At 44.6% G+C, this 20,020-nt stretch overlaps 1 protein-coding gene across 14 annotated transcripts in view; it reads right to left on the bottom strand.

Moving 5' to 3' along the window:
- Znf532 (zinc finger protein 532) overlaps positions 1-20,020 on the bottom strand; it is a 99,854-nt gene that overhangs the window by 29,910 nt on the left and 49,924 nt on the right. For 12 of the 14 annotated variants that reach the window (XM_048363796.1, XM_048363784.1, XM_048363783.1 and 9 more), the window contains 2 exons: positions 10,062-10,243; positions 5,572-5,748 (listed from right to left, as the gene is read on the bottom strand). The exons of the other annotated variants lie outside the window; for them this stretch is intronic. In XM_048363796.1, coding sequence (XP_048219753.1) covers positions 5,572-5,748; positions 10,062-10,243 — 359 coding nt within the window. The remainder of the gene's footprint in view (positions 1-5,571; positions 5,749-10,061; positions 10,244-20,020) is intronic. 14 annotated transcript variants of the gene reach the window in all.

Here is a 20,020-nt window from a genome sequence, read left to right as displayed (position 1 = left end):
CCCAATTCCCTTTTTAAAAATTATTTATTGTATTTATTTCCGTGCTGGCTCCATGACTTAAACTCTGGGCCTCTCGAATTCTCACTCAGGCTTTCTGACTAACAGCTGGCGCTCTGCCATTTGCGTTACATTTCCACTTCCAGCTTTTTGGTTAGTTAGTTGGGAATAAGAGTCTCTCAGATTTGTCTGCCTGGGTTGGCTTCAAACCACAATCCTCGGATCTCAGACTTGTGAGTAGGGGAGGTTACAGGCGTGAGCCCCGCATGCCTGGCCCATTTTACTTCCTTTTCACATGAAAGGTTTCAAAATGTACTTGGAGTGGTACATGTGTTCCCAACCTGATTCAGTCTCAAAAGGCCTTTACAATGCAACCTTGTGCTAGGACCCTGCGGTACGCCACATCAACTAGAGCCACTGTCCCAAGAATGTTCCTTCCCTCACTGTTTGAAAATGTGTAGCAATATAAACAGTTCCAGTACCCAATAAAGTATATATTTAAATGGTGCAGCATGGTAAAGATTTGTTAAGATGACATTACAGATATAGGCCTATGGAACAGGGAAAGATTTCGGTGAAAATGAAAGCAACAGGTTTAAGATAGCATAATGATATGATCACGTTTCACAAAGTGCTTGTCAAAAAGAGTAACAAGGCATAAAAATATCATCTCCACTGGATTACAGCACCTGGCATTCTTTCTACAGTGTTGTCTGTCTGCATTTCCTGTCTATTCTATCATGAGAACACGACTATTACAAAAGCGAATAGCTTCAAGAAAACCACTGGAATTCGCTGGGCTAATAATTTGTCAGGATTATCTTCTCTAACTTTGGGGGGGTGTGCACAAGGTGTGCATGCATACGCACATGGTACTGAGGCTTGAATTCAGGGACTGGGGACTGTCCTTTGGCTTTTTCTGCTGGTCCTCGGGCTTGAATCAGGGCCTAAGTGCTGTTCCTGAGCTCTCTGGGGTCAAGGCTAGCGCTCTACCACTTGATCCACAGTGCCACTTAGAGCTTTTACTGAGTTATTTATTGGACATCAGCGTCTCATGGGGACTTTTCTGCCCAGGTTGGCTTCACACGGAGATGCTCAGATCTCAGCCTCCTGAGCAGCTAGGATTACAAGCATGAGCAACCCTCGCCCAGTTGTCCTTGAACTTTTTTACCCAAGGCTGGTGCTCTGCCACTTGAACCATACCTCCACTTTCAGCTTTTTTTGCAGTTAACTGGAGTTAAGAATCTAATGGACACTCCTGCCTGGGCTGGCTTCGAACCTCAATCCTCAGATCTTCTGAATAGCTCTAGGATTACAAGGTATGAGCGACTGACAGTGGGCTAAGAAATAACTATTTTATAAAACATGACATGACCCTCACTTTATTCATGTCATATTCCTTTGGAGAGGGTTGGGTTTTTTGGTTTGTTTGCTTGCTTGTTTTTGTCAGTTGTGGGGTTTGAACTCAGGGCTTAAGCACTGTCTCTGAGCTCTTTTGCTCAAGGCTAGCGCTCTTCCACTTTGAGCCACAGCACCACTTCCAGTTTTCTGGTGGTTAATCAGAGAAAGGGGTCTCATGGACTTTCTTGTCCAGGCTAGTCCTCAGATCTCAGCCTCCTGAGTAGCTAGGATTATAGGCATGAGACTCCAGCTGCTGGCTGGGTTGTTCTGATGTGCTGTCTTATACCCATTAACAGAGAAAGTATTAAACCAGAGATAATCTGAGTACTTGATATCTGAGGACTGGCTTGTTAGCATGCTATCAGAAAAGTTCCTTACCAAACACTGAAGCCAGTCACAGTGGCTCACCCCTGTCACACCAGCCCTCAGAAGGCAGAGACGGGAAGATTGCGAGTTTAACACCAGCTTCAAAACAAATGAAATCACTACTGAATACTAAGGGGAAATCAGATAAGTGGAGAAAGCTGGCAGATGCCAATCTGGCTCAGTGATGATAGCAGGACAGGCACTGTCAAAGCCCCCAGTAAGGCCCACTGAGAAGACAGCGCCATTCCCGAGATGTTCCTACCAAGGAAGCAGTGATGGCATGGAAAGACCATATTCAGGATGAATCTTGCATCCTCTTGGGAAGAACCAAGAAGCAGAGGGGGAAGGGGAACTGCTAGTTGGTAGACAGGGAGACACAGGACAACTGAATCCAAAGGCTAGCCTCAGGAGACAATGTTGGACCAGTGGGCTGGCGGATATTACCGTCCACACCAGCCTCCTGGGTGGGGGTCAACATGCTTTGCAGGAAGAGGAAACACTCAAGTACTCAAGTATCTCAGTCAAAATGCCCAATGCCTCCTAAGTATGCATGGTGGAGGGTGGGACTTAACAATGATGGACAGAACCAGATACCATAACTAGGGGATGGAAAGGTCTCCATTTATGCTTCCAATATTTTGTAGGGCAGAAGCTATTTTTTAAAAAATTAACTGCTGCTGCTAATGTATTAAAAATAATAATAAAAAAAGTACTACAGGCTCACAGGCATGCTTTTTTTTAAGGACAGATTATGAAGATAGCACAAACTCTCCAACGACAGTGGGAAAGCCCAGACAGACAGCCGCCAACCCAGCAGAGACGGGAAGGTCCCCAGACAGGGGAGGCTCCCTTGCTGTAAAGGGGGGACAGTGAGGACCCAGGGCAACTGGATTCCCAGGGTGTGGGGAATGGAGCGAAAGCTAGCCCTAAAACCTAATCCTGTGAGCGGCCAGGTAGGTAACTACATTATAACTGAGGGGAGAGAAAGAGGTAAAAGGGGGGATGAGGATGTGGGGCACGAAGGGAAAAAGAGAATAGAAAACTAAACTAAAATCACACGCACTGATCCCAGTCAAACTTCCAGCAGCTCAAACTCTGTAGGGCACCAAGCCACCTACAAGTGAACTGGATGTGAACCAAGGAAGAAAGGGATGGAAGCCACGCACTGAATCCCACCAGGAGTGTGGTGTCATCCTCTCCACGCCCGCACGACCTCCCCCAACCTGGCAAGGTAAATGTATCCTACCACCACGATGACGACTACGACCATGGAGCCCAGGCGGTACACTGAGACCCAAGAGACAGTAGATTCCTTGTTCCCTGTTCAAGAAGGCCCAGGGCCATCGTTCAACTTCAGCCTTTTCTGAGCTCTGCACGACCCTCTGCCACGCCACAATTCTATCTCGACAAGCACCATTTCAATGTCTCTTAACTTTGACGTTCTAATTGCTTTCCTTACGTACATGGTAAGATTAAAAAAAAATAGTCAGTAGTCACTATGTGGAAAATGAACGATGTAACTGATGGGCAGAGTTGGGAGAGGGCCACTGAGGGAAAGTGAAAGAGGGGGTGACTGTCAGTATCTGACGACTTAGCAAACGGTTGCCCTTTTGTGCAACCGCTTAATAACAATAAAATTACATCTTTTTTCCAAAGACACAAAACTTTATCCCCATAAAACGCAGCAGTAGGCAGGCAAGTGAAGTGATCTTGAGTTATCTAGCAAAAATTAACGGAGTGCAAAGGTTCCTTTTAGACAGCAAGGTAATACGCCTGCTCGAAGACTGAGAAATAAAGTGCTCACAACCGCGCCTGGCACAGAGTAAATGCTCTGAAAAGACAGGGGAGGGAGGGAGGCGGGGAGCTGCGAATCAGTGGTCAGTGGTAGAACAATTGTTTAGCAAGTGAAAGGCCCTGAGTTCAATCCCCAGTACCACCAGGAAAACAAAAACAAAAAAAAACCCTATAAATGTAAAGTAAGTCAAAATCCTACATGATGATTTGGATTGAGGGGCTAGGGCTGCAGACATTCAGACATTATGAAACATGTTCAGACATCCATTTATTATTCACTAAGGAAAAATGGGTGGGAAATTTTTTAAATACTAATTTATCATAAGGATTACAAATTACACAATTTGCATTAATTTTTATTAATCATTAACATAACCACGGTTAATCACACCCTGCTAGGAGATTTCAGAGTCCCGGGTCTCTTTGAGATAGAGACTACATACTCATTTTGGACTTAATTCCAAAATGAATGTTTTAGATCAAATGCAAGACCAGTGGTTTGAGGGTGAGTCTTAAGAGTAGTCTGACTTGAGAGAGGTGACCATAAACCCCTTTCACAGGAGAGGAAGGTTCCATTCCAAGGCCCCCTGGATGCCTGGAGCTGTGGACAGTCCCCACGCTATGACTGAAGGCCTCTTCCATCTTAGTAGCATATTGGCACCGTGACAGTACTTATTCCTCTTTGAGGTGCAACAGCAAGACTGGCACTAACTTCTGCCTTCTTCATATCACAAACCCACTACTCATTTTAGCATGCATCTTAGCATATGATCCCCCCCCCCTTTCTTTGTGCTGGTCCTAGGGCTTGAACACAGGGCCTTGACGCTGTCCGGGATCTTTTTGCTCAAGACTAGCACTCTACCACTTGAGCCACAGTTCCACTTCCAGCTTTTAGGTAAGGTAAGAGTCCCACAGACTTTCCCGCTTGGTCTTGAGGCTTCATGGCTTCAAACCATGGTTCTCAAGATCTTAGCTTCTTGAGTGGCTAGGATTACAAGCATGAGCTACCAGTGCCTGGCTTACCCTTTCCTCCAGTGGTAGAGTACTACTAACCTTGAGCAAAAGAGCTCAGAAATAGTGCCCCGGGCCCTAAGTTTAAGTTCTAGGTTGTATATCTGCCTATCTTCCCTCAGTAAGTCCTTGATAATGGACAGGCAAAAATGTGTCAACAGATTATCTGGACAACGTATCTAGGTGGTTATGAGACTTTACACCGCCACAAGGAATGCAGGAATAAAATGAACATAACCCGGAGCATCTGAACCAGTGCTACATGCACAAAGAGGGAGTGGAGAAACGCAGGAAGGAACAGATGCTCACCCACGGAGGGCCCACGTGCCACACGTAAACTACGCCATCCCACTTAACCTCTCACGGCCCTGGGACGCAAGAGCGGTCCTTGCTTTACCAGACAGAAAGCAACAGTGGAGCGAGGCAAGCGCCCTTCCCCACCTACCCTGCTACCTTCCCGGGACAGGCAGCCCTAAGCGCCCAGGAGCCACTGCACGCTAGACACTTCGCAAAGCAATCACTGCTCACATGATGAGCACGATCAAGACAATTAACTTCTCCTAATAAAACGCTGAGACTGGCTATGAAGTTCAGTTTGTTAACCAGTATCTTAAGTTGACTTCCTCTTCTAAATTCTACTGGGAAAAGTGTACCCTGTAAGACAGAAATGATGGGGAAACGTAGAGGACAGCTTTGAGGTTTGTTTGGGTGGGTTTTTTTTTTTTCTTTCAATTTTTTGGTTAAAAAAAATCATAAATATCCACTGGACCAAAACTGATGGAAAGAGCATAGATGATAGGTGACATTTTCTGACAAAGGCTTTTTACCTGGAAAAAAAATAGAAAGGTTTGGGTGAGCTATATACGAGCTGTCACTTAAAGTATCAAAAAAAATCGACCCAGCTGCATACACTTCATCTCTGAAATGTTACTCAACAGAACGACCATCTCCTCTACACGACTCATACAGAAGTGGCAAAACTCGGCCGTCGGGATGACTTACTTTGGTTCTCCTATCTTGATGCCAGGATGCTGTGTGTAGGCGTGGGAATGTGTGCTTGGGGCAGACTTAAACGCCATTGGACAGATAGGGCACTTGCAGAAGACTTCACAGTGAGAGCCTTGAATGTGAGACTTCAGTGCAGCCACATCAGAGTACACAACATTGCAATGTACACATCTGTTAGAGAAACAACACTGTTGTTAGCACAGACCACGGGACACGCGGGACTTCCCTGTGTATGAAAGCGGGTAAAATGACATATCGCAGAGCCAGCTTAGGTTTCACATGGCCTTGTGGAAAGGTTTTGAAGTGGGGTGGGGTGGGGGGGTGGCTTTGTGGTGGTTGTTGTTTTCTATTGAATAGCAGATGAAAATTAGATGTTGAAGAAGGAAGATCATGAGGAAGAAAAGCAAAACTCAAATGGTCCATTGGGCGGGGGTAGGGGTGGGGGGCATTGTTGAAGTTTCTAGAAATGATGTGTGTGCTCCAGACTACTGAGGATCATGGGTGATGCGGGACAGATGAAGATGAGGGGACACAGCATGACCTCCTGGCTCTGAGGACTTCCATGTGCTGGCTCCTGACAGCGGGGCCATCCCTCCCAGTGCCCTAAAGGCTCCCGATGGAAGACGCCTTTGCCATCTACACCTACGAGCCCTTGACAGTGGGGAAGAGACAAGCAGTGGACCACCATCTCCTGCCATGCACCATTTCCCGGCACACACTGACTGGCACGATCCACGAACCGAATGCACACAACAGATAGATGCATGGTAACCTACAAGGTGTTAACCACTTAGGATTTCTGTCTCCTGGAAAATAAATGTGAATATACTCAGATTTTGTTGGTTTAAAAAAAAAAAACAAGCGACATGAATTATACACTTCTGAAAAATAATTCTTTAAAAAAAAATGCCTAACCTTCTTCCTTGCGGAATGCCTCATTTTCCCTCCCCCCACAATTTAGCTCGTTCCTTAGTCATCTAATTCCACAGAAAGAAAGTGAAAGTAAGAGACATCTCTCCCACACCTCATCTTTTTTGCACAAGGACCCATAAACACTTAAAAGCTCTCCATGTAATGAGTCTTCTTGGTTCACACCTGGAAAGGATTTATGAGTGGCCTCCGGACTCTCGGGAGCCACCGTTGATAACAACTCCAGGATGACGGAACACACGTGTTCCTGGGCATGCGTGTGAGCCACCAGGGGAAGCAAGGCTGCGGCTGGCGCTTACCCTCTAGGATACAGTGCCTAGGGACCTCGATGATAAAGCATCTGCTTCAAAGCATCCTTCTAAATCGTGCAGCTGCTTCTAAAACCAGCTTCAACAGTGGTTTCTACAGTGTACATATTCTGCAAGTGTGCCATGTGTAGGTGTTATAAGCATCTTATACAAATCATAATGAATGCATCCACATTTTTGATGTCTTAAGGCCGAGTGACCAGCAAACATAGACACTAGCATCATTAAAGAACAGAACAGGAGGCAAGTTTCCTGTCCTCGTCTAACGCAACTGCCCTTCCGGACAATGCAGGAGACACCCGAGCATACTCCAGTCCTCTGAGTTAACTTACAGTGTTGTCTTGAGCACATTACTGATGTGCTCCAAGCCAGTTCCTCATTTGTAAAATGACAAGACACAGATCATTTTTCTATCCCTCCCCACTCTAACAGCATGATGGAAGGAAAAGGAAGAGGGAGGGACTGTGCCACAGAGGACAGACTAGTGAAATCCAAAGAGCCACAACCACCAGCCACAATCGTCTCCCCATCAATGGTAGCAAGGTGGCAGCCAAAGGGCCAAAGACCAAAGACAAAAGGAAAAGAAAACAAGTCACGAATCACCTCAAGTCACTTGGCATGGGAAGGTTTAACCTACAGAGTACAAAGGAGCTGGGCGCCAGTGGCTCCTCACACCTATAATGCTAGCTACTCAGGAAGCTGAGATTGGAGGATCATGGTTTGAAGCCAAGCCAGACAAGGAACTCTGTGAGACTCTAACCTCCAATGAACCACCAACAAACTGAAAGTGGCACTGTGGCTCAAAGTGGTAGAGTGCTAGCCTTGAACAAAAGAGCTCAGGAACAGCATCCAGGTTCTCAGTTCAAGTCCCAGGACTGGCACTAATAATAATAATAATAATAATAATAATAATAATAAAAGTTAGTCTGTACTCCACATAATATTTTTGATGAAATGACAATGATTCAGTCCAAAGAGCACTGGAGAGGCCAAAAGAAAGCCCTCCTACCACTGAGAAGAGAACACAAAGAATTAAGTCTTATTAAGTAAGAAAGGACAAAGTTGCAAAGGATCTGCTTACAGGTGACAGAAACATCAGGCTACAGATACCAACACCCGAGGCAGGCTCATGATAGCAGAATTTGAAGGGCCCTAACTACATACTACTACTACTACTACTGCTGCAACCATGATATATAGAGAAGTATTTAAAATGCCAAAAGTCCTTTGTGTTCTTGGGTACCAATCAAGTTTTTTGCTTAACTTCAATTTTTTAAAAAAGTTTATCACATGTAATCCTCTTTCTAGATGTAGACCTAATTTTTTTAGGAAAAAAAATGCTGCATCTTTATCAATATTTGACTTCCCAGGTTAACCAGGATGACCCCTAAGGACCTGAGAGATGCCCCTTGAGCAAAGAGAAGAGAAAGGGAGCAAGGCACCTGCATCAGGAAGAGATAAAGGGAAGTATCAGATGGAAAGAATAGACAACGAGTAGCTACGGATCTAAAGGGAGAGGCGCACTAGAGGCTGCCAAACTCCAATCCAACATCAGAGTGGACCATTATTTAAAACAGGAGGGGAAAAAAATTAAGGTTAAAGCAATTTTTTTTCCAATCTCTCTTCTAACATACACTAAATTTTCTAACAAATAGAATATTGTGACAGCTCATAGGGCCTCTAGAGGACAAAACCCTATACTCAACACAGACCTTTCAGCAAAGCTTTGAGAGCCCCAGATGTATAGAGCTGAAGGTGAGGCAGGAGAAGAGCAGAGCCCAGGGGTCTTTCCCAGGGGAGGGGACTGCTGTCAGGGCACATCTGGAGCTTCTGCCTTCATTCAGGAAAGAAACCAGGAAGAGCCCAAAGAGGAAAAGGCTCGCTTCCCGGTGTCATTCCATTCTAGCTTTGCTTCCACTCTGTTAGGAGAAGAAACTGAATGGGGGAGGGATCAGAAAAGAATGGCGCTTGTATAATGCTGCAGTGCTGCTTTCTACTACTACTGTCGAATCTACTAATAATTTCCAAGCATGTGATGGTATGAACCAAAGAACCACTCTGTGTAGACTCTGAACCGAGGGTACCTTCTGTCCTGTTTAACTACCCCATCCTCCCAGTGGAGCCAGAGGTGGGCGGTGCACCAGCACGAAGAGAATCCATGACTTCCCACACAAACAGGCCAACTAGTACCAAAGAAGCTCCAGTTTCTGGATTCTTAAAGTGATCCCCACCAGATTCCACTGGCTTCATAGATCCCAGTCCATACATGTGCGCGCTGCAAGTTTGGAGGTTGGGAAGTCAGTTTCATAGTTCTAATGCTAGTAATAGTGGACAGAGCCACCCAGGACTCAATGGTCTGTCTCATCATTTAAAATGCAATAAAATGATCAATTCATGCCAACTGCATTTCATTTTTACAAAACATGACTAAATTACAACCAAAGGAAATACTGTGTCCTAAGAGCCTCATATGAAAGTTACCAGGGAGCTAAACAATGGTTAAGATACACATACAATTCAGTAATACTTCTGTTAACAAAGACAAGGTGTTACTGGTGACCTATTCTTGTAGAAGATTTTCATCAGGACAAAATATGAATGGCAGAGAAACACAGCCCAGAAGATAATCAAGTGGAGAATAAAGTTCAAGTACATCACTCAACACTAGCTAAACTAACATTTAAGTTTGCCAGATGTTGCAACTACACATCTGTGAGTCTTCAGGAGCAGTAAAGAGCCAGGGTTCAGCTCCTGTAGGAGAGAAGGGAGAAACCTGACGGCAGGTAAAGGAGGAGGAAGGGAAGGTTATTTGGAGAGATGCTAGGAAAAGGGTGTACGTGTGATCCTTTAACACAGATAAAGCCACTCATCAGCTTACCATTTCCCCTTGGCAGAGGGGAAGTATTAAGAGGTGAAGCAATGCATGGTATTCTTGCAGGGGACAACAGAAAAAAGGTCCAAAAAAAAGAGAAAAGGTTCTGTGGGTCAATCAAAGCCAAACCTCCATCCACGTACACTCACCTAAAAGGAAAGGCCCGCTTACCCCCTTGTGTAGACCAGCAAGTCCAATGTGACATGAAAAGGAGTTCAGAGGTGAACTGTACTACAAAGGAGCGAGGTTCTCAGAGGATCTGTGGGTGGGAGTCTCACCATCTGCCCCTGAATGCGATGTGCACAGACCTCTCACGTGGCAGTGTGGTGATTAGTGCCCGGGCTGTACTTGCACGTAAAGTGAACGATACTAACCGAAAACCAACTCTCCGTGTGTAGTGCAGACAGTTCTTGGTGACGTGGGTCTGGAAGTGCATCGACCTGCAGATGGCCCCACACTCGGGGCAGGAGTAGGGAGATTTGTGCTGGTGGATTCTCTGGTGTGAAGCATAACTGCACTGGTTAGGAAGCAGCATCTGGCAGATAGTGCAAGTCTTCTAAATAAACCAGAGGGGGAAACAGGGTTGGTCCTGCTAAGTAGTATCTAATATGCAAAGAACCTTAGTTAAAACCTCACAGTAATTACGCACCTGGTCATTTCAAATACTATTGCAAACGATTCTATGCCCCAAGGGAAAGAAGCAAACCTGAAAATTACATGTTCAATGGAGAAACTCTTTACTGTGTAAAATAAAACGACCAGAGCTGGGCAGCCATTCATTCCCCCAAAGAAGAACTCTGGAGAATTCTAATGTGAAATGATTCCAATTTCATTACTTTCACGTTTTATTTAGTGCAAAGAAGTCTTCGAAGTTGTATTCTTGCAAATTATGTTAGCAAGCCAACTTTATTTTACATTAACAAGTTTATAGGCATGTGTATTTTGACAGTATTAACAGTTCCACAATCCATATGCTTTCTTCAAACTAATAAAAATTAACTGAAGGCTAATCTAGTTTCTTTCTCTGCCAATCAATTTGGTTATGTGAATGCCCTCTTGATTTTTGCACTTAACTGGCCTTTAAGTTAAGTGGCCATAATCTAACTTATAATTAAAACCAATAAGCTCAAGCTCAACTAGGTTAAGTCAGCCATTTTATGGAGCTTAAAAGCTGATTCCATAAATGTAGGTTTAAATGACTGAAATTCTCTTTGGAAAAGGGTCTACACTATTATTTACCCCAAATGCTATTTTTCATCTCTTTTTAAGTCTAGATGCAATATAGTTTTAAAACATAAAACCAAAAGTACTCAAAGTAATATAAGCTGAGGACTTCTTTTACCCCAAAAGTAAACCTAGCATGGCATACGAAATGATTTTCAGATATTCATGCAAAACTAAGGACCTCCAAGATACAAAAAGCCTCAAAATATAGGTTAAAATGCTCCTTTATATCTTATTTTTCATATTTATTTTGAATCATGCCCCAAAACTTAATATGTAAACTTTATAGTACCTTAGACTAAGAAAAAGAAAACTCACTTGAAAATTCTTTCTTGGTTTTCTTCTGAAAGGACTAAAATACAAATTTTATCCCATAAAATGTTTATTATAATTACAAAATAAGAACATTATAGGCAGCTTTGATGAGATTAGGCACCATTTTTTTAAGCATTCCTTTTCTAATAGCACACATTTCAAAGGTTAAAACAAGCCACAAGGAAAACCAATGGACAAATTCATTAATCATAAGATCCTGCTGGTATCTACAGGTATTGACATTATTACCGGCCATTATCTGTTTCTTTGAACTAATGTCTTCTATCTACCTTGACACCATCATTCCTTCCAGGCAGTGAATTATGATGTCTGGACTCAACACAGACATCTTAGGCCTTGAACTTACTTGGGATAAAAATCCATACTTTGGATATTAAAGTAAGCCACTAAAGGACACTACATATATCTACACATCCATCCATCCACATAAATGCATATATACATATACATGTTCCCAATGTGAGTGTACATGTAAAAATATAAATAGGGATTGGCCCCATTTCACCATGAGCCAAAAAGTGAATCGGGTACTTTAAATATATAAAGAAACGTAAATACATAACCTCACTTATTTTTCATCTATCAAGTCGATAATACCTCCATTTTACAGATGAGGAAATCAGGCTTAGCAAACTGAAGACACTTATCCAAGGCCCCACACCTATTAAGTGGATTGAAGGAGAGTCAATTCCAAGGCCTCTAATGAGGTAGGGGGATGTCACAAGGAACAAAGAACAACATATGCAGGGTTGAAAACTATTCACAAGTACACCTGAATGCCAAGGATGATGTGTGAGCATTAGAATCTCGTCCCCATCTCCCCCTGCCCAGCTTCTCTGATACCTAAAGGAATGTGATACCTTCACAATAGTGCAACATAAAAAGAAGCAAATCTAAGAGGGGTGAGGTCTACACGCACGCAGTGTGCTGTGCATGGACGGCAGTGTTCTCCACTAGCTTCTCTGGGATGCTCTGAATTTCATGACAGAATTTGTACATTCTCTGGATTTAGGGGATATATTTTAACAAAGCAGTGGGGGGGGGACAAAGATTTCCTTGTAGTCTTAAAGAATCTGACGGCAACTTCCCTTATTTATTTATTTATCACTTGTTTAAAATCCTAGACGGCAGTACTGCCTGAATGTGGAGCCTGAGTACCGTCCCTTAGAGCTGTTTCACTCAAGGCCAGCGCTCCACACCTGAGGCGTGCTTCCGCTTCAGGCTATTGGATTTGGCAGTTAACTGGAGGTTACGTTTCAGACTTTCCTGCCCTGGCTGGCTTCTAACAGATTCTCAGATCTGAGAATCTTGAGAAGCTAGGACTACAGGGATAAGCTGGTGGTACTAGCACCAAACTCCCTTTTTTAGGTTACTGAAAGTATTTTTAACTCAACCAAATAAATCATACCAATAAGACATGAATAGCAATATGAATAGACACTTGAATAATTTATGTCTGATGGATTGTGTGATCACCTGCCTTTTGAACAGAAGCAAATCTGATAAAATGTACTTCCTGATGGCTTTATGTATCTCTGCACATTTGACTTACTTGTTGTTTTTTTTTTTTTTCGGTACTGGGGAATCGAACCCAGGACGTTGCACTTGCCAGGCAAGCGCTTTGCCACTGAGCTACATCCCAGCCCACATTTGACTTAAAAATAGCTACATGAGTTCCATCCTCAGGTAATAAACAACTAATTTCTACTCCGGAGCCATATCATTTGCTCAAGAAATGATTCCTTTTTAAAGTAAACATTGTTTTTAATAGAATCAGTTACTACTACAAAGCGACAGGAAAATAAAGCTGAGGAGCAATGGCATTCTATGCTATAAAATGCATCTTCAGCCTTTTCTACCCCATCCTGCCCCTGAAATTGATCACCCGCTCACAAATGTCAGGGCTGGCCCTGGGGACTCAGAGGACGTGGGGCTGGTTGTCCTTCCCCTCAGTGAGAAGGTGTGTGAGTAACAAGCAAAATGAGTAGGTGTCCACTCATATTTTAGAGAGGAAAAATAGCCTGGGAAAATTAAAGGGGAAGAAGAGGAAGGTTAGCGCTGTAGGTGAAGCATGCATTTATACAAATAGACCCAAAGCCTGTGACAGCTCAAAATACTAGATCCAGCGGTCAAAACACCACCAGCTTCACAGTCAACCAGAGGCTAAGTAAATTACTGCCTCCTCGTTAACAGCAGCTTCATCAACTCTGTCCACAGTATTTACAATTAACAAAAAAATGGGAAATCATAAAGATATGTGTCCTAGCCTTCATATTCATCCAGTTCCCCAATAAAAACACAAAGAAAACATTCCCTTTCAGTTCACACTTGCATGGGAATAACACAAAGCATTAGAGGAACCAGCTGCAGAACCCCTTTGTTCCCAAAGCTAGTTGGTGGCAGTTTTGTTCTCAAAGCATAGGCAATCAAAAGTCTTAACAAGGGCTGACAGTTAAATGACCACATTTAGAGAAGGCTGCCTGGTGGGCACAAATTATCTACTCAGGTATTTATCACTGGAAAATATACGTATACTAACACTAAAATATGAGCTAGTCTGAACAACAACAAAAATTTAGCACTCGGGAGAGCAGGCCCCAAACCAAGACAAGACCACAGACTGCAGAAGATACTGGCAGCAGAGGATACCTAGCAGACAGAATGAACTCGCAATAGAATTTGATACACTTGATGTGCTATGGTAAGTTCCAGAATCTGAAATGAATCAGCAAATGAGGAGTAGCTCAAATCTATCTCCTCTATCTGTAATCTTAAAGCCATTCTTCTGATTCCTGAGGTTTCCCGGCCCTGTAAAACCCTATGCTTCTAAAGCCATGAGAACCAGCATGAAGAAGAGTGAAGGTAATGAATGAGCCAGCAGTAAAGAAACCTTGCCTTGAGTCTGCTTCTGCCACTAACTGGACATTTGTTTTTCCAACTGCAAAACTTTACAAGCAGATCAAAGCATCTATCTATCACATTCACTGATTTTATTTTTTTTTAGGGCTGACTCAGATTCTATAGAACACAGACTTTAGCAATTAAGAGGTTCCAGTATGTATTGCTAGGCTATACTTGGCTAAATTTAAGTCACAGTTTTACTAAGAGGTAAAGCAAAGACAACCCAATACATTTCAGTATCAATTATTAAACTTATAGCCATCCACTCTTAAATACTTTATGGAGGGAAGTCCTTATTTCCCCGGCCTCTGCCCACTGCTTTTCTCAAGGTGTCCTTCCCAAAGCCAGGCTTGTGAGACATACATAGTTCAGACCAGGAGCCTCCAACTGGGGCAGATGTGTCGGTTTGACTGTCAATTCCCAATAAGCTCCATTTGCATTGCACTGCTAGATTCCACGCCCCCTGCTCTCCTCCCCCAGCGAGGGCCTTCTCTGTGGGGTAGGTACACTCAAGTGGGGCTGATCAAACCTGCCCCCAAACAAGAGCCTGAGTGTGATAAAATCCCCAAGCTTAAGAAACAAAGAAAGCTCAAGCTGAAGCTGGAATTCCTTCCTAGAGAGCGGCAGGGTGTGGCGCAGAGCTAACAAAGGGCGCAGGAGGGGAGGAGGAAGGCGAGCGCCTACAAGATAGCAAGAAGCCAGGCCTTTCTCCGGGTGGTGCGGCCCGGTACAGCCTCACCCGGCTGAACACCCGTGCGCAAGGGGCTGGGAGGCGGACGGAGACGCCGTCAGCACCGCCACAGATAGGTCCAGAGGAGTCTGGACAAGCAAGGGGAACAAGAAGGCCTATGCCGAGGGCGTGTGAGGCGAAGGATACCAGAGAGAAGACAGAAGAAAGGAAGGGGAGGGGGCTGGGGTGAGGCAAAGTGAGTTATGGGGGGGGGGGGGCTGAGCTACATGAAGAGAAAGGCTGTTCTCGGGAGCAAGGCCAAGAGCTTGAGGAGGCGCCCCAGATGTGAGGCGATTTTCCTTCCTAACTGCTTTGAAAGATGGGTTGAGGAGCGGGTGTTCACATTGGACAGGGAACAACTGTGATTCTGTGAAAAAATTCATCATGTCAGATAGAACAGGAAGTCCCATTCCAAGAATCCCACACGGCCAAGCACTCACTGTCTGCCAGCCTCAGGCAGAGCCTGACAGGAAGACTACGTCCCAACTTTAGAAAAGGGGGTGGCAGACGCGCAGTATGGAAGCAGATACCGGTAGCCCTAGTGCTGAGAGTGTCTCAATACCAAAAAAATGCCAGGTGACAGTGGCTCACGCCTGTAATCCTAGCTACTCAGGAGGCTGAGATCTGAGGACCAGGGTTTGAAGCCAGCCCGGGGAAGAAAAGTCTAATTAATCACCAAAAAGCCAGAAGCGTGGCTATGGCTCAAGTAGTACAGTATTAACACTGAGTAAGAATACTCAGGGACAACGAACGCCTAGGCCCTGAGTTCAAGACCCCTACTACACATACTTACACACACACACTTTAAAAAAGGGAAAGAGAAAAGGAGAATAACGACAGAGGTGGAGGAGAAAATGAAGTACAATCTTCACTTCCAGGGAACAAAATAAAAGTGCCTTTCCTACCCTTCCCACGGAGGGCAACTAGAAAGCTGGGGTGTTCCACAGCAACAGAGGGGCTCTGAAAGGGGAGCAAGACGGCAGCCAGTCAGAGGCTTCGGGCCAGGAGAATGGCAGGCGAAAGAGCTGGACATTTCCTTCTGCCGCACATACCCCAGGCTGGAGCTAAGAAGCTGGCACCACCGAGATGCCAACACGAAGAGACAAAACCCCCTGTTCTCTGCAGAACAAAAAAGCCTGTTTTCTGTTGCCAAAGGAGCAGGAAAGGGACAGCCTAGGAAAGGAGAAAACGTTTAGACAATTACTGCTCTACTCCAGCCAAACCCCACAGGAAACGCTGGGGCCCCACCGTGGACACCATGCCAGACTCCCAGCCCTGTGGGGAGGGGGCTGTCCCAACACCCTGCTCAGCTAGAATGGGGACCGGCCACGGGCGGGGTACTGGGTAATGAGTCACTCCAGCTCAGTGGTATATAAAGAAATGGCCCAGAAGAAATCTCCAGACCCAGGTGATTTTGCTGGAGAATTCTATCCCATGTAATAAATGACTAACACCAATTATACACACATTCATTCCTCCAGAAAACACGTCACGGGGCACTTCTTGGTTCATTATAGGAAGCTTGTACAAGAAACTACCCAGAGCTAGAAGAGGACAGGGGAAGGCAAGATCTACACAAATACAGACATAAAATGAACAAAATATTACCAAATCTATTTACAGAACAGAAAAGGTTTAGCTAGCCTCATGAAGTAGAGTGCTTCCAGGGATATAGAATATCCAATATATGAAAAACCAACACAAGTTACCCCCGCCCCAAAACTCTAAAACCAATAAATGAGCTCAACAGAGTCACAAGATACAAAGTGATTATGGAAAATAAGTTACATTTTGGTATATTAACAATAAATGCATGTATGCCAAAAGTGTACTATTTTACAATTGCTAAAAAAAAAATGGGTATAGCAAAGTAGTAAGTGGATGCCTAGCTTTCATGGTTTTAATCCACAGAACTGAAAAAAAAATAACCAAACATGTACAGGAAAAGTATGGAAGAGATCAAAGAGCCTATATCCATGGACTCAACACAACACAGCTGTCTTCTCCTCAGAACTGATGTTTAAGCATGATGCAATTCCTGTCAAAATCCTAGCAAGAATTTTTTTTGCATATATAGACAAGATTGTCCTAAAATGTATATGGAAAGGCAAAAGAACTAGAATAAGTAAAACTTGACATTTTGAAAAACAAAGTCTCAAGATTTGAAGATAGTGTACAGTTAGGTACTGAAGACTGGGTGATATTAGTCTAAGGACAGACAGAGAAGAACAGGCTGGAATGAAGCACACCATACAAATATGCTCACCTGGTATCTGACAAAGGCACATAAGCGGTTCACTGGTGGAGAGACCGGCTTTCCAACAGACCACGGTGAAGGCATGCACATGGGCCAAAACAATAAACGCAACCTACGCCTCATGTCACACACAAAGTAAAACTACCTCGAAATGTGGAACTCAAAAGCTAAAAACCTTCTAGAAAAAAAAAAAAAAGAATGAACTATCAAAATCCAGAGCTAAGGCAAAGGCATAAGGGATAAACGGGAAAACTGATAAACTGAACCTCATTAATAGGCTAAGGGTATGAAAAGTCACATTGCAGACTAGAATTATAGACTTGCAAATATATACCCTGTAAAGGACCCTTTATTAAGTTTTATCAGGAACTGTTAAACCTCAATGGGGGGAAAAAACTAGACTAATTAGAAAATGGGCAAAAGATATCTTTTAAAAGGTATTTCTCAAACACACACACACACACACACACACACACACACACACCCTACACACACAGATACCAAATAGGTAAAATACGCTCAACATCATTAACCAATAGGAAAACACAAAGAAATAATACTATACCTACCAGAGTAGGTAGACACAAGAAAATAAAGAAATTCAAAGCCAAGTCCAAGACTCTTAACTCCAACAAAAAGCTGAAACTAAAGGCATGACTCAAATGGTAAAGCAGAAGCTGTGAGCAAAAAGGCCAAGCAATATCACACGGCCCAGAATAGGCAAAGAATAAAAAATGGCACCACCAGCAAATTCTGGCAAGTATACAGAGAAACTCGATTGCTCCTGGGGATAGCTCCTCTAGAACAGTTTAAGAGTCTAAACATGCAGCTCACATAAAAACCAGCAATTAGGCAAACTCCTGGGTACTATGCCTCAGAAATGAAAACCCTGTTTACACAAAAACCTATCGCAAGTGTTGATGGGAGCCATCTTCTTAATAGCCCCAAACTAGGAACGAGGCACAAGTCCAGCAACAAATGATTGAAACAAAACTACGGTGGGACACCCCTGTGTAATAAAAAGAAATAAGATACAGAAGACCCAACTTGCAATAGTTTCACAGATCACTTCTCAATGTGTTCAAGTGATAGAGTTTCAATAGAATTATGCTCAGAACAGAACTACCCTTGGAATGTTGAATCCTGATCTGTTCCCCGGCTAGCAATGCAGTCTACCATTCTCTCACAATGCTAGGCGGCCACAGCCAGTGAAACAACCACTGGGGAAAGAACTGATGCTCTACAGCATATTGTGTTGCTAAGCTACGGTAGCGGGGGGCAAGTTAGGAACATTCAATGCATTTTCAGCTGACTCAGTATTTTCAGCTTACAATGGGCTTCTCAAGAAGCCGGTGCCATCATCACAAGGAGAGAAGCATCTGTATTCATACAGGCAAACACCTGCAAGTCTCCAGGGAACCGGGCCGAGTGAAACAAATCCAATGCTAATGACTATGCACACGGTGGAGTTCCAGGCACTCTTGAAATGACAGGAATGCAGACAGGGGTGACCGGGGCTTACAGTGGATTGGGCGACAACAGTAGCTTCACATCTTGACTGCACTGATGTCCGCATTCTAGCTGAGATACTGATCTGCGTTTGTTGTAAGTTGATGAAGGGCATCCAGGACCGACCTGTTACTGCTCTGAGTCTACTATTAACCCCCAAACTGTAAAGGGAAAGAAGGAAGAGCGATCCCGGCTGCCAGCAGTGTTCCCCCTGCCCCAGGCCTGGCTAATGCCTCACCGACAGTGACTTGCGGCTCTATCCAGGACCAGAGGACTTCCCGTAGAACCTAACCCTGACAGCAAGGGCCTGTGGGAAAGCCCCTGAGGATGACTCTGCTCTGCACACACCCCCTAGGCCTGTCTCAGGACCACCCACGTTTCAGACAAACCAGGCAGCTGCTCAGAGAGCCCAGGCCCAACTCCCCACCACCAACACGGCAGGCCCAAGGTTTTGCCTATGCGGGGAACCGGCAGGGAGAAGGTAGGTTGGCGTGTCAGCCTGTGAACAGGGGAAGCCACTACACGGCATGGGCAGTCCTTGCCTCTCAGTCTACCAATGAGTTACCAGACACAGAGGTCAGGGGGCGGGGAAGTTCTAAATCCAGAAACACAGTAGACAACAGAGGAAAGATGAGGCTCAGCAAAGCCTCTGGTCCTAGAGGTGCCACCAGTTAGTTCAACAATCACAAGGCTCTCAGTGCCACTCGCACAGGCAAAGTTTTTTCCCAATTGAGTATAAGTTTGCAATTAGAAACTAGGCAAGGGTCGTGCGACTGGTAAGCAGAAAGATGGAATGACTGCAGTCCCACTTCCTGCCGCCATGATTACCAACAGTACACCTGGGACAGTGACCCCAGCTCAACTGCAGTGTGAGACTGTGGTACCCTCCAGACCTCCTGGAGCTGGGGAAGAGAAGAGGCGGCTGAGTAGAAAAGCAGCCATTTCACACAGAGCTGCCACAGCCTGGGGCTCAGTTAGAACTCAGACTTCCACCTCTATCCAGGTGAGAGAGATGAGGCTGAGTCTGCTGAGACCAGGAAATGGCAGAGGGCATCTCCTGACCCGGACTGCTATGGGAGGAAAGCCCAGCATGGGTTTATTCCCATGTCATCGTAGGTCCCACGGGACCTGGCTGACCCACTGGCTGATGTTCACTGAACAAACATCTTCTGAGAGGTGCTGAGTGTATCACTTAGGTGGGCAAGAGAAATGGAGGGTACGGGCTTTTCTTAATGCATACCTGACCTTAGGTACAGCCAGCGAAGACTCATTCCTTAGGATTCCACGCGGCAGAGGTGACATGCACATTTTACTCATCCCAGCAAAACAAACAAGGGATGGGCAAACCAACCACACGCAGCAAGGGACATTCTTCT

Source organism: Perognathus longimembris, chromosome 15, assembly GCF_023159225.1.
Source record: "Perognathus longimembris pacificus isolate PPM17 chromosome 15, ASM2315922v1, whole genome shotgun sequence".
NCBI lineage: Eukaryota > Metazoa > Chordata > Mammalia > Rodentia > Heteromyidae > Perognathus > Perognathus longimembris.
The sequence above is the reverse complement of the archived record's forward strand: the minus strand, read 5'-3'. Positions and strand labels throughout refer to the sequence as shown.